Here is a 14,818-nt window from a genome sequence, read left to right as displayed (position 1 = left end):
GCATGGTACTGTATTGGAAGGATGCTTTTAGCTCGGTTCTTAAAGAATGAGAAGGGCCTTCTGAGGAAGATACAGGCAGTTAAGTGGGGAGATGTAAGCTTTTGTCTGAATTGTGTATTCTGAGTGTCAGGAGACAGAAATGCTAGCTTACCCATTTTCTGCTTAAAAATAGGTGAGAACTTTTCATGTTGGTTTTTAGTGCTGTGGAGCAATATTCTTCTCCCCCAAATGGGGAAGCCTGTTCCTTTAATATAGGTACAGCTAGGGCTCAACACATGAGTGAATGCAAGCAGCTGGCTTACATTAGCAACATCTGGAAATGACTGTATCTGTTGTCTCATTGGCAATTGATGGTGCTGGCTGAGGCTGATGCAAGTTGGGAGTTAACAGCATCTGGAGGGCAACAGGTTGATTGCATAAGTCTGAGGAATTGCTATTACTGGAAATCATTACTTTCTCCCCAGCTTCAGCAGTTTTTCTCCATAACTGTGTTGAGAACTTCTTTTTGTGAGTGTTCCTTTATTGAAAAGTGGGATCCATAAATGTTCAGAATACTAAATTCTACTCTGATACTCAATTCTGTGTTTGAACTGCACTAGCCTTGATAACAACTGACCACATACTTCTCCAGAAACCTCTGTTTTGATAAAAGATGAGCAGAGCAGCTGAAGGGATTACTTTTTATTTGTGTGTCTTTTGGAATATTTTGATTTGGTCTTGGACAAGCATTTGCCATTTACCTATCTGTTCTTTTCTTATTTTGAAAATAAATCAGCTACTAGAATAAAAATGCTAATTGCTTCTGTTGGTGATCCTCATGCCTATCAAAATCCTGATGTTCTGAAGCTGTAGTGCTGAAATATAATTTCCTGTATCTCACTGCACTAAACCCTGATTGTTAGAGAACCTCAAATACAGCTTTTCAGAAGTTTTAAGCAGAGAGCACTGCTGTGTGATGATGGGCATTAGCTTTTTATCTGCAAAAAATCCTCTATTTGAGCAGAGCTCGATGGAAATTAGGGAGACAGCCACCTTGATAACTTTATGCTTACCATAGGAAGACAGCTATGACCTGCTGGTCTGGATTGTGGAGATCTCTCTCTCTCTCTCTCTCTCTCTCTCTCTCTCTCTCACACACACACACACACACACACACACACACACGTGTTGTTGCTGTCTAATAACAGTACCACGAAAAATATACTACATGGCCACATCATAATCTTATTTCACAGAAATCACTTAGAAGGTACCTGCACATTTTACCCCGTAACTTCCTTTCTCGGGGGGGGGGGGGGCTATATACTTGTTTTTACTTAAGTAAGCTTTCATGGGTGCCATGGCACCTTGCTGGGTTGATTACTTCTGTTTTAAGGTAGCTGTCTTCAGTTGGCTGGGACAGGGCAAGACTGGTGGAAATGCTAAGCATGTTAATGTCTCTGCACCAAGCTCCCTTTCTATCAGTGTCCTAAAGGAAGCGGCTATCTCATGCTCCAGGGCCTTTTATCCAGAATTTATGCAAATTGCCTGGTTTGCTACGTTACATCCTTGGAGATTGCACAAGGTTGGTGCAAAGTAACGTCGTAGGCTATAATCTGTATTCAAATACCCTTCCCTCCATACACATTTGGCTGAAGTAGAAATTATGTGAATATTCTTGAGGAACTGATCAAAAGTCTCATGACTCTTTTATGTGTTTTAGATCCTCTGTCAATGGGGCCACAGAAAGCTTTGGAAACTATTGGTGCAAATCTGCAGAAACAGTATGAAAACTGGCAACCAAGGGTAAGTATGATTTTTGTGTTAGAGAGGAGTTCTATGCCTCCTTTTTCCCAATCAACTGTGTGTACTACTTGTACTACATGAAAAAACCCTGGTTTCAGCTTGGAGTATGGCACATCCCTTATATAACTTAATGACTTGCCAATATTCATAACTTGTCTGTCCATTCGTGTGGATAGAACCTTGCAAGTTCTCAAAAGCTATTAGGCTTTGGTTGGGTGAATGTACTTTGAAACAGGAATAATTTTCAGTCAAGATTTTTATGCTGCCATTTGTATTCAACATGGCTCCCATTGATATAACTTTCTGAGTAGTTGGAATTTAGGAGTTAGTTTCTGTGTAGGTTGGGGTCTTTTCTGCACCATCAGTTTTTTGGTGAATTTCTGCAATCTTGACCGGTTCAACTATGCTGTTTATGACTGTTAGACTTTAGATTTATGGTACAGTAATTGCCAGAAACAGGGATTACACTAGCTTCTTTCCATGGAAGTGGCAATTTGTGTAAAGCCCCCACGGCTTTGGCAGTTTTAATTATGGTAGCAAAACCATGCTCAGTGAGCTGAAAATTGTTGTACCCGTGTGGGCATCTGCTACTTACAAACTTCTTCTCATATGGAAAGATTGTCACCCAGTTCCATTTTTTGGTTGTTGTGCTCCATAAACATTATATGTCTGAAGCTGGCACATTCCATTTCTGTACGAAATAATCCTTTCAAGTAATTCTGTTCATAAATATTCAGGGGGTGCAGTCACTCTTTAAGTACAGTGGTACCTCTGGTTACGACCTTAATTCGTTCCAGAGGTCTGGGTACGAACTTAATTTGTTCCGTTCTTCACCTGAAACTGTTCTTAACCTGAAGCACCACTTTAGCTAATGGGGCCTCCCGCTGCTGCCGTGCCACTGGAGCACAATTTCTGTTCCCATCTTGAAGCAAAGTTCTTAACCCGAGGTACTGTTTCTGGGTTAGCAGAGTCTGTAACCTGAAGTGTATGTAACCCGAGGTACCACTGTACTGTGACCACATATTGGGGATGGAAGATGTGAGCAGACTTCACCTGCTCTGTCTATATCATTTTTCTGGCTTTGGTACATTTTGATGATTCTTAATACATTGGTGACTTAAATTCAAAATCTTTTGGTTACCTAATTCTGAATCCTGCAGGCTGAGCTCATTGTTTTGAAATGTACATGCATGGGTTCAAGCTACTCTCACCATGCTGGTGTGTGTGTCTGTTGTGTGTGAGTGAACGCCCTTGTGAAAGTACCTGCAAGCTTTGAGCAAAAACTCTTTTGCACAATTAAGACGACACAAGACTTTCTGTATATGGAATGTGTGCTGTGCTGTATCACACATAGTGGTAGTTCAGGTCCAAGGCTACAGTAGCTATGAGAACTGATGTACACAATGGTCCCAAGGACCATCAATCCTTTGATCACCCTTGTAACCTGAGTTCCATCTGGGGCCGCCCTTGTTGGGCATAAAACTGGAGTATGTCTTTGGCTCTTTTCTTTTCTCTCCTTTGTGTGTGCCAGTTCATGACTTCTTGGTTTGAGGAGCCATGAAAGTATGGTTTGTCTGAGCCATGAAAGTATGGTTTGTAACCCATGACCAAATGGGATTAAACTGTTAAATATAGTTTGCTCAAATCAGGAAAATGAATAGGGCATCTCCATGTGTGAGGAAGGCTAAAGGATTGTGTGAGAGGTAGGTTCAATCCAGGCTTGTGAATACAATGCCAAACTATGGTTTGATGTTGCTTCTGAACCCTTGGCTTAGGTTTAAAGCCATTTTACTGTTGAACCTAATTCTGCGTCTGCACATTCTAGAGCCTGAGGTTTCCACATGCTTTGTGTGTTTTCCTGTCAGTTGCATAAGATTTGGTAGACTATTTTTCTTTATGAAACAAATGTAACAAGAAAATATTCAAAAAAATAACTACAAGAAAAATATACAGTAATAAAAGGGGGGGGGGGTCTTATCTATAATCTCACAAACCTTTCAAACTCCAAGGCTCTTTTTTATTCCTCCATTTTTCACCTTCAGTATTCTGATCAGTAACTGTGTTTTGGATTTCACATGCATTGTTGATTGTCAAGAGAACTCCTGTGTTTCTATTCTGTTGAACTTACAGTATTATTGTCACATGTGCAAATACAGATAGCAATCTTCTCTGTCTGAAATCTTGATCACTGGACAGCTGTAGGGTATGCTCCAGAATTTTGAAAATCATCTTAGTATTCTTTTCCTTTCCCAAGCAGGGAGCTCAGATGAGAACTAGCTTGTCCTGGCTATAGCAATACCTTTAGGTAAATTTATTCCTAGTCATTCTACTTTAAAGTGAAATTGGTTACACAGAGACAGGTGGCTGTTTCATCATTAATTTATTTGTTCCTGTATAATTTATAAAATCAATAAGGATAATAAATTGCCACAGCAAACGTTTTCTTTGGTAACATGAGCTCGGAGTAGAGAGAGGCAGCATCTCTTTCTGAGCAGTTCAGAATAAAATCTTCGTTGAAGCTGATTAGTTATCAGAACAGATTTAAATATGGATTTAATATCCTTGTGATGGTATGAATATTAAAGCGTGGGATGTGAATTGCTTCAGAAGCGTGCTAAAGTCAGGGGAGAGAGCTACGGGCATTAGCTTTGCATGTGACTTGGCTTCTCTAGTTGAAAAGGATCTTGTCTAGCAGGGTTGATAAACTCAGTTTTACAGTACTTTGACCACAGCCTGGTGAGGAATGAGGGCTCTCTTTGACCATGCATTGACTTCAGAGAATCTCAACACAACAGGGATGAACACCCTGTTCTTACCATGCCCTTTCTAGCCTAGATCTGGGAAGGAAAGTAGGAACTTGTTTATATAGTTTTCCCAGACTATGAGTGTTTGAGGACCAGGACATTTGCAGGGAAACCAAAATGCTTGTTTACAAAGCTATTGTACTACCACCCTTACTGTATGCTTGTGAAACATGGACCACTTAGACAGTGGTACCTTGGGTTAAGAACTTAATTCGTTCCGGAGGTCCATTCTTAACTTGAAACTTTCTTAACCTGAGGTACCAGTTTAGCTGATGGAGCCTCCCTCCGCCGCCGCACAATTTCTATTCTCATCCTGAAGCGAAGTTCTTAACCCGAGGTACTATTTCTGGGTTAGCGAGTCTGTAACCTGAAGCGTCTGTAGCCTGAGGTACCACTGTAAATACCATCTACAACTCCTCGAAAGATTCCATCAACGGTGTCTCCAAAAATTTTTACACATCACTTGGGAAGACAGGCGAACTAATACCAGTGTACTGGAAGAAGCAAAGATCACCAGTGTTGAAGCAATGATTCTTCCAACATCAGCTTCGTTGGACTGGTCATGTTGTGCGGATGCCTGATTATCATCTTCCAAAGCAACTACGCTATTCCGAACTTAAAAATGGAAAGCGTAATGTTAGTGGTCAACAAAAGCGGTTTAAAGACTGTCTCAAGGCAAATCTAAAAAAATGTAGTATAAACACTGACAATTGGGAAACACTTGTCTGCTAGCACTACAATTGGAGAACAGCCTTTACTAAAGGTGTCATATGGGCTTTGAAGACCCTCAAACTCAGGACACAAGACAGAAACGTGCTAAGAAGAGGCTCCTACCTGGAAAGCAATGTCCCCACTGTGGAAGGACATGTGGATCCAGAATTGGCCTCCACAGTCACTTGGACTCATTGTTAAAACTGTGTTTATGGAAAACAGTCTTACTCAGCTACGAATGATTGCCGAAGAGGAAGAAGTAACTCAGTGTGTTGTTGCTAGTAGGACTACACCACTCCTGCTTGAGGAAGGGTCACAGTTGCTGGTGAGCACAAATTTTGGGTAACTTCCAAGGGTAAATTTGCATGTGTCGTGTTCTGAGCACTCTCAGTGGCTGCTGTCTTGTTACTATAATTAAATCTTCATATTAAGGAGATCCTGAGCCAAGAACTACTCTGGTTCAGAACTTAGGAGAGAACGTTATCGGGATAACTAAGGAATCTGCAAATTAAATTTGCATTATATTGGCATGATTATGTACATTTGCTTGTTTCTTTTCTGCTGCTGATTTAGAATTAAATCCTGTGTTTAGGGAGCAGTGACTTATGCTTCCATTGGCACCTGAATCAGTTTCTAGCAGTTTTAAATTTAAATAATTACAGGATTGGCATCTGGGGCCAACCACCTAATTGTATATTAAGAATAATTATGTCCTGCCTTTCCAGCAGAATGCTGCTCAAGACAGCTAACAATAAAAACAAGCTCATCAAAATACAAGCTGAAATGTAAATAAAAGCATGAAAAATAACCTTAAAAATAAGCGCCAAGAAAATAAACAGCACAAGTCCAAGTTGTACCACAGCAAGACTCTATGACTGCCTATAGCATGCTTTTTAAAATCTTTGCTGTCTCCTCTGTGTCTGCCTTCCATTTGTGGATGTAAATACAGTAGTGACACCAGATGATTTTTCCAAGATATTTATCAGTTGTCCTGCCAACAGAAAGATAATGGTACAAAGGAGATTAATCTTTCCGGGGTGTGAAGTTAATAAATGATATATTAAAAAGTCAGCATAAAGGCATAGCAGCATTTTTCTGATATTCTGCTGACCAAGTATGCATTTTGTTAGAATAAAACCCAAAATCTAAAGAAGCCAAAGGAAATTTAGTGTGTTTATTGACAAAATGTGTTGATGCAAAATCAACAAGCTGTATTATCTGTATTTTAAACATAAGAACTAACCACTCTTCACAGTTCTTATCATTTTCTGATGCCCCCCCCCCCCCGAAATAAAGTAGGAAATAAAAGAACAAGAATGCCAAAGCAAGATGAGCCACTATATTATTAGTTTCTGTTTTGATGAGTTTGGAAAGTTGCTTGAGGCTGCAGTCTCATACATACTTCCCTGGAAGTGCACCCCACTGAACTCGGCGGGGCATACTTTTGAGTAGGCACGTGTAAGATTGTTTTATAGTGATAAAAAAGGAAAGCAGAACTGAATAAGCCACTAGGTTAAAAACAAGCAAACCAGTGACTTTTTTAAAACAACAATGTGAATTCAAGGGGAGATTCGGTTTAAATACAAGCTTGATTGCATAACCATGTATCAGTGACATACTTTTTTGCATAAGAAGATAAACCATAATAAAATGCTGGTTTCTTCAGTTTTGAAATGCTCTTGTTGGGTATAATGGAAGTACTGAAGATAAAAGGAAAGGGTTGATACCTTCTCACTTCCACTCAAATTATTTCTATCTAGATACAGCAGACCTGGCAATTTCTGCTGGCATATTTGGACAAATATATAGCTAGGAAACGTGATTTCTGTAAATATCTTTGTTGTAAGATTGTTGATTTCCTTAGTGGTAACATCTACGAGAGCATGAAAGGCCACAATGGTTTTTACGAGTAAAATTGCAATGATACCACATTACTGCACATACTGATGAGTCATGCAGTTTCTCGTATCCATGCTACGTGCCATTCCAGAGCCCTTCTCTTTTCAGCAGTAACAAGAATAATGAATCCCGTGGAACACAGCCTATTGGCTGGCTGACATGAGGCTTTAACACAGCATGTGGAACCTAAGGTATAGTAAAACCTCAGGGCACAACGAAAACAAACGAGTCTCTCTGCTGTTTAATGACAGAGCCCATGGAATTGGGGGAAGAGGGTGGGTTGGGGAGGGGAGTTGGCTTCGGGTAGCAGCAGGTACTCTGCGTGTGGGCAGACCTCATGCTGCCTTGTATAGTTTGTACAAAACATGAGGCAATTACCGAGCTCAGATGTTTTGTGTGCAAGATACTTGGTTCGTAGCGGTAAATCACTGCCCTTTGAAACATTGCAAAGCTGAACACGTACTACTTGATTGCATTCAGCCAGCTTTTGAGTTTTTCCTGCAGTAATAAAGAGAGGTTGCTGGGCTATCTGCAATAAAACAATAGGAGAATGATTGAATCTCCTAGACCTTTGCTGTAAATACTAATAGACCTACTTTGGTTGTGATTCCCCCCCACCCCCACCGCCCCCAGACACTTGCTTAAATGGTCAATAAGGCTGAAGAGAACCACATGCCAGGGCACTGAAATAACCAGCCTAGGGACAGAGCTTAGAAATAGTTTATCATGAATGCATGACAAGTATTGATTATTGGAAAATTGCTACTGAGTGTATGAGCTTCGTTGGAATAATTATCCAATAAGATGTGGAGTAATGAGGCTTCAGCGTTTAATGCAATCTTGCTTATAGGATTTGTTCAGTAAACACATTAGTTGAAATATCTTCTTGGGTAAGTGCAAAGATTTTAGGAAGTAATTTTGGAGGGAATCTGAGAAACAATGTTGACAGTTTCCAAAACCAACTCTGCTCCATGCTTGAATGGTATGCCTCTTTAGTTTGTAACTACTTACATGTTTTCTAAAAATTAAATATTTTTTCATGTTGCACAGCTATATAAATTCTTGTGCTGCAAGGGTGAAAAACGCTTCAACCTGTTTCATCTGCAGAATCGTGCAGTTAAGTAAGCCATTTCATGCAAGGCTCAAATTATTATTGTTTATTGGGAAGCAGGTATAGAGGCTTACAAAGTTCAAACAAATTAGAGTTCTGCAATCAAGCATGAGAAATATTTCAGTGCGACACAACACACAAATATGAGAGACTATTTAGGAATACTAGTTGCCACGAAGGGGCCCTAATATCTGATAATCTTGGTTGAGAAGTTGTATACAGTGGTACCTTGGTTCTGAAACTTAATCCGTTCCGAAAGTCCGTTCCAAAACCAAAGCGTTCCAAAACCGAGGTGTACTTTCCCATAGAAAGTAATGCAAAACGGATTAATCCATTCCAGACTTTTAAAAACAACCCCTAAAACAGCAAATTAACATGAATTTTACAATCTAACGAGACTGTTGATCCATAAAATGAAAGCAATAATCAATGTACTGTACTATAAAATAAATAAGACAGTATTGTAGATGATAAAAATTGAAATTACTTTTTTTTCTTACCTGCACTGATGATAGTCATTGTTTGGATGGGGGGCTTTTGCCCATTTCCACAGTCACTCAATCAATCAATCAATCAATCAAACAAACAAAGAACAACTCACAGTCACAAAAACGGAAAAGCCACACAAACAAAAATGCAAAAAATAGCAAAAACAAAAGACCAAACATAAGCTCCAAATATCACCTCAGAACACCGCAATCGGAAATGGAAGGCTTTGATTACAATGGGGGGGGGGCGCAAATTAGCAGTGCAACAGTGAAAACAGAAGGAAGAAGGCTTTGATTACAATGGGGGGATACAAATTAGCAGCGCAACAATGAAAACGGAAGCTCAGGAGCACGTTCAGCTTCCGAAGCAAAGTTTGCAAACCGGACACTGACTTCTGGGTTTGCAGCGTTCGAGTTCCAAGTTGTTCGGGAACTAAGCTGTACGAAAACCGAGGTACCACTGTATCCTCATTCCTGTGCAAAAGCCTTTAGAATTGGGAAATGTACAAATAGGCTGAAGTCTGTTCCTCAGAACTAGCTATTTTTATGTCTGAGCAATGGAAATGCAATTGTAAGTAAAGGCCTAAAGCTATGTGACCTTACACTACCATCAAAGAAGCCCACGTATTACTGGACTGTGCTTGACCTTAGTATATTTTGAGAGGTCTCTTTGTTTTGGTATTTCACATGGCTCACTGTATTTACCTGAAATTTTTGTTTGATCTAAAGAACACTGAAAGGTCATAGGGACATAATTTTAAATAAGGTAGAGAGGACCCATGTGGCTTCAGGGTATTAATTGTGGTAGAGAGCATAGCTTACTTTTTTCATTAGCAGTATGACATCTAGAGGTCAAGCTAAGTGCTGAAGTGTTTTATGAAACTACTTTTGGTATTGCACTGTTTTTGTGTTCAGGTATGTTTAATATGGAGGATTATGCAGCTCTGTCTACAGAAGATTGATTTGAGGAACAATTTGCAAGAGGAGGAAGCTAGTCTAGTTTAAACTTAATGGGAGTAAATTACTATCGAAAGAGAAGATTGCCAAATATAAAATAATAATAATAGGAAGTAGATTGGTTTTAATTTATGAAAACTTTCAATGTCCATTTAACAATTTTCTCATAAGAGTCAACAAAATTATTAGCAAACAAGGTTGAAGAGGAATCATCTTTTGGTTATATGAAATCATCAGTCAGGACTGACAGATTCAAAGCAGGTGGATCAATGAGATGACAATACAGTATTTTTCTAGCTATGCTGTACAATATAATATTAATTTAAGCCAGGATGCAGCTCCAGCTCCTATTTGAATGGGGCTCAGCCTTGTAAATGTATGGTAGTAACTAATGAAGCCCCATGTTTAAGAGGCATCGCTTGTTTTAAGGCCAGCTAAAAGCAGGTATGTATGGTTGTACTTGAGCATGAACATAAAATATAGAATTGTATATTTGGGGGTTGTACTTGAGCACTAACAAAAAATATAGAATTGTCTTGAGCATTCAGTGGAGTCTAAGAGCATATACCCCTGGTTCAATCCTAGCCATCTTCAGGTAGAACTGGGAAAGAAGCCTGACTGTAACCCCCAAGTACCAATGTCATTCTGTGTAGACAATACGGACAAAGATGGAACCAGTAGTCTTAATATAAGGCAGTTTCCTGTCTTCCCTGACATCCATTTTGACGCCTTTATCCAAGATTACAATATATTGTAGTACAATATATTCTACTAGATTGTAATTGTAGCATTACAATATATTTTACATTTTGTCTCTCTCCCTCTTCTTTGAAATGAGTGCAGAGGTTGCTCAGGGGTTCATACTTTGAATAATTTTGTTCTCCATATACGTAGTTTTTTTTTGCTCTGATCTCAGCCTTCGAGTTAGGTATCTGATTGCATTGTGTTTTATGTCTTTCCAGTCTCCCTTAAAAGTGGATGGATAGATTGAGGTGTAGCACGTCCTTGAAATGCAGAATATTGTACACACACCAATTTACATTTCAGCATTTCTGTGTTATTTGAGATAAACTGTTTCAACATCTTCTGCATTTTAGAGGCCAGGGCTTCCAGGTGGACTCTAGTCCTATTATTTCTTTCATAGAAATAAACCACTAGTCAACAGAGGCTGTTGATGGAGCTTTATTTTTGGCTTTTGCCAGTTTCGGTGAAGTCCATTCCAAGTCTGCCTTGTTCCTATAATAAATATTTTTTGGATGCAGTCATAATCCATTAGCATCTGTTGTATATATTTGCTGCTTGTTTCACTGGACTGTGGATTGTATTCATTGACCAGATGATGAACATACCAGTCCGCTACAGCAAGGCAAAGATTCATGTGCATTATATATAAATGCTTCTATGTTTGCAGCCTTCTGGTGACAATCCTGTATACTTGGAAGTTCCATTGAAGTGGGGCCTACTCTTAGATAAAATTTTGGTTTACGCAGTTTGCTTTTTGGGTAAATTGATACAAATTTTGTGTATTCACCGTTGCCTCATTAATGTGGGGAAATAGACTCTTGCTCTTGTCCCTCTAAATGCTAGAATAACCAAATGTCAGAAATAATGAATAAAATAGCATATCTTAATTTTAATAGATTAAGCTCTTTTTTGCATCAACATATTTTTGTCAGTGCTGTTGTAAATTGTCTGTACACAGCAGTTTGGTTACGTTTTCTGAAAACCATTAATTGTCTGAGGAATTGAGACACTGATTTATCTGAGGAATTGGGAACTTGCTGATTTATTTCCCGTATTGCAACAGTGTAATTGTTTACAAAAGTGTGAAAACAATTCTTGCTCCCGTATGCCCCTCCATCTGTAAACAGTCTAGTGCAATAAGAGAGGATGCTTTAGAAGGCATCCACGGGTCAGCTTGAGTCTCTTTTTCATGAAAGGTACTCCTGGAGCAATGGAGTCACATGGGAAATGAAGCACAGGAGCTGCTTGGTACAGTTGTGCTTTTACATGCCAGTGTTTCATTTCCAGTATTCTGGCTTTAGAGAACACCAGCATTTTCTCTGCAGCCAGTTGGAATTGAGTTAGAGTGCCTTGTTCCAGAAAACATTAGCTCCTCCTTCCATATTTTGGCAGTTTTAGCATGGAACCGTCAACAAAAGCTTCCCTGCTATAGATCTTTCCCAGGGTCATTGACAGGGAGCCAAATATCATCCCTGACTCTAGTTGTAATGGTTACTTCCTGGCTTCCTTTTCCCTTGGACTCTGAGCTTTTGCCTAGTTCGTGTTGTTTATGTATTTGTGACAAACTGCAAATGAGGTCGTGTAGCCAAAGGCAAAATTGTAGGCTGGATGGCACACAGTTTACATAATTCAGAATCTGGTGTGAAGTACTTTGCAGCATATGCTCATTAAATTTGTATGAAATTAGCCCCCCCCCCCCCGCTTTTGGTTGATGATTTCACCCACCTCCAATTTCATTTTAACTCCTCATTATCCAGAATATTTTAACTGAATGATTCTGTATAAATTCACTAATAGCAGGACTGGCCCACCCATGAGGCAAGGTGAGGCGACTGCCTCAGGTGGCAGGTTCCAAAATATCTTGGACCAGCCCTGACTAATAGGTTTAAATATCTATCTTAAATATCTCTCTTTAGCAATCTCCCTTCCTTGTTCCTACCTGACTTGCCTTTGAATGACACTGTGGATGTTCTCACTGATCTAACTCTGATCCTAGAACATTCCAATTCTCCCTAGTTTGATTGTTTTTATTTTATAAGAGTATTTTTAGGATACTTCTTAGGGCATTGCCCTTACAAAGACTACAGTGATGGCAGTATGTCTTTCTGAATATAGGTCAGGTTAATTTTCCACATTCTGGTATCTGCCATTACTAGACCGATTCAGTTCTCCACCCCAGAATCTGTAGCGAGATCCTGGGAAGTGCTTCATATGAAAGGTTGTTCTGATGTCTTGAAGCATGTAGAGCAAGATGATAAAGATTACTGTGACCATTCTTTACATCCTTGGTGCCCTGTGGCAACAGTTGAAAAGCTGTACCGCTCCAGAATTTTCCCAAAGAACTTTTGAATTTGATTCCAGTGGTGGTAGTTAACCCAAGCACTGACCAGGAAGGTAATTCTCAGGTCTGCAGTGGGGACAAGGTGTTGTTAATCTAGCATGTGAATGAATGGTGCGCAGCAGACCACAGGATTGTGCTGAAGACCTACGTATTAATGTAAATGATGAATGGCTGGGCAGCTTTTCTTTTGGAGACACTATAGGGATTTTGTCCTTCTTTTAATAAACTGAAACTGTATTCAGAAGTTGAATTTCCCTCTGGCAATGGAAAAAGTTTGAGACCTATTTATTACAAAGATTATCTAGCAGCTCCAAGAGCAAAGATTTAAAAATATCCTTAGTTTGTGATTTTATAACTAGGCTTGGAATATATGCGCCAGCTTCTTGTTTGTCAGGGCTGACAGTGTGTGTATGTGTGAGTGGGTGGGTGACTAAATTAAGTGAACAGAACTTTTGTTTTTTTGAAATTCACTCCTTGTTTTTGGTTCAGCAGTTTCTAGAGTTCTTCATTTGTTTCTTTAGAACCGGAAAATATTATGGGGCATTTCATTATTTTATTGCTAATTGTTATAATGCTGTTGAGCAATCAGATTTCCTTTTCGTTAAGGTGGCCTGAACAATTTTTACAATTCAGCAGCAGCAGTAAAATTTTGTGTGGCTCATAATAATATTGGTTAGTTACTTGTCTTTTATTTGCTAGCTTTTAAAGCATTGAAATAGCTGCTATTGGTGGTTATGGGCATTTAGAATGGCAAAAAAGCAGGGGCTCCTAAAAATCTGTGCAAGATCTTATCAATAATAAAGGAGGGTTAGGCTTTTAAAAAATACTTGGCACTACGGAAGTGGGCTTTGAGATTGATGTTTCCTTGTTGGAGACAATTCAAAGCTGAACACACAACTATTTACTAAGTATTCTTCTTCTTCTTTGGCGATCACTCATAGCCGAGGAAGATTGTCTTCCGCAAACACGGTTTTAACAGTGAGTCCGTAAGTGACTGTGGAGGCCAATTCTGGATCCACACTTCCTTCCACAGTGGGGACATTATAGCTTGCATTTTGGACCACCACCATCTTACTTGTATACTACCTTTCTCTGGTAAACCATGCTTAAGGTGACTCACAACATCACAATGGTTGCATAATTCAAGAGGGGTGCAAGACACAACAACATTTAATTAGTCATGGTAGGCTAATGAAAACACCTACTTCAGTGTGTCTGGCTGTTAACCAGAAGGTTTGTGGTTCACATCATCTACCCAAGAATGGTTGTGGTGTGAGCAGGATTCTTGCATTGCAGGGGATTGGACTTGACGATGCTCAGGGTCCCATCTCTACAATTTATATTAATAAATAAACAACAAAGTTAAACAATTCATAATGTGGTACAACAATAAAAATGCAAAACCATAATCCAGATAGTAACAAAAATAATGCATCTCTAAAACTAAACCTTAACCCTAGCAGCAACCCCTGAACAATACGCCCCCACCCCTGGTAGTCTCCCTGCTGTCATTTCAGACACACACGCTCGTAAATCTTTAAAATTGTTAAATCATCTGAATGTGTGGCTTGACCTATTTTCAGATATAGGTTTCATCCTGCCACTGCAAAGTATGTAGAAAGGGAACTGACTGTCCACAGCCGAAAAGCCAATCCCATCTGTGCCTTTGTTTGTTCTATGGTATGGTGCTGGCTACTTTTAAGTGGTAGACTTCATATCCTGGATTTTGGAGGAGGATGACTAAAAGTAAGTGTTTCAGAATAAATAATTTTGATTAGAATTTTAAAAAAGGGTTGCATCCAATAGTGTTTGAAAGTATTTTGATCCAGAGAAGACTTGCAGTAGTGGAACTGGGCTCCCTAATAGGGTCATATATCTTGGGGGGGGGGGGTGTGTGTGTAAAATGGCCTTAGAAAGGATAGCCTGCTATCACATCTTGTCACTCATAGTGGCATTTGTGGCCCCAATTTGAATAATA

General features: G+C 39.4%; 1 protein-coding gene across 2 annotated transcripts in view; it reads left to right on the top strand.

The window, feature by feature from the left end:
• RPTOR (regulatory associated protein of MTOR complex 1) overlaps positions 1 to 14,818 on the top strand; it is a 313,545-nt gene that overhangs the window by 33,349 nt on the left and 265,378 nt on the right. For both annotated transcript variants that reach the window (XM_080993602.1, XM_080993601.1), the window contains exon 3: positions 1,703 to 1,785. In XM_080993602.1, coding sequence (XP_080849728.1) covers positions 1,703 to 1,785 — 83 coding nt within the window. The remainder of the gene's footprint in view (positions 1 to 1,702; positions 1,786 to 14,818) is intronic.

The sequence above is a fragment of the Podarcis pityusensis genome, assembly GCF_964106645.2.
Source record: "Podarcis pityusensis genome assembly, chromosome: 2".
NCBI classification, from domain to species: Eukaryota; Metazoa; Chordata; class Lepidosauria; order Squamata; family Lacertidae; genus Podarcis; species Podarcis pityusensis.
The sequence above is the reverse complement of the archived record's forward strand: the minus strand, read 5'-3'. Positions and strand labels throughout refer to the sequence as shown.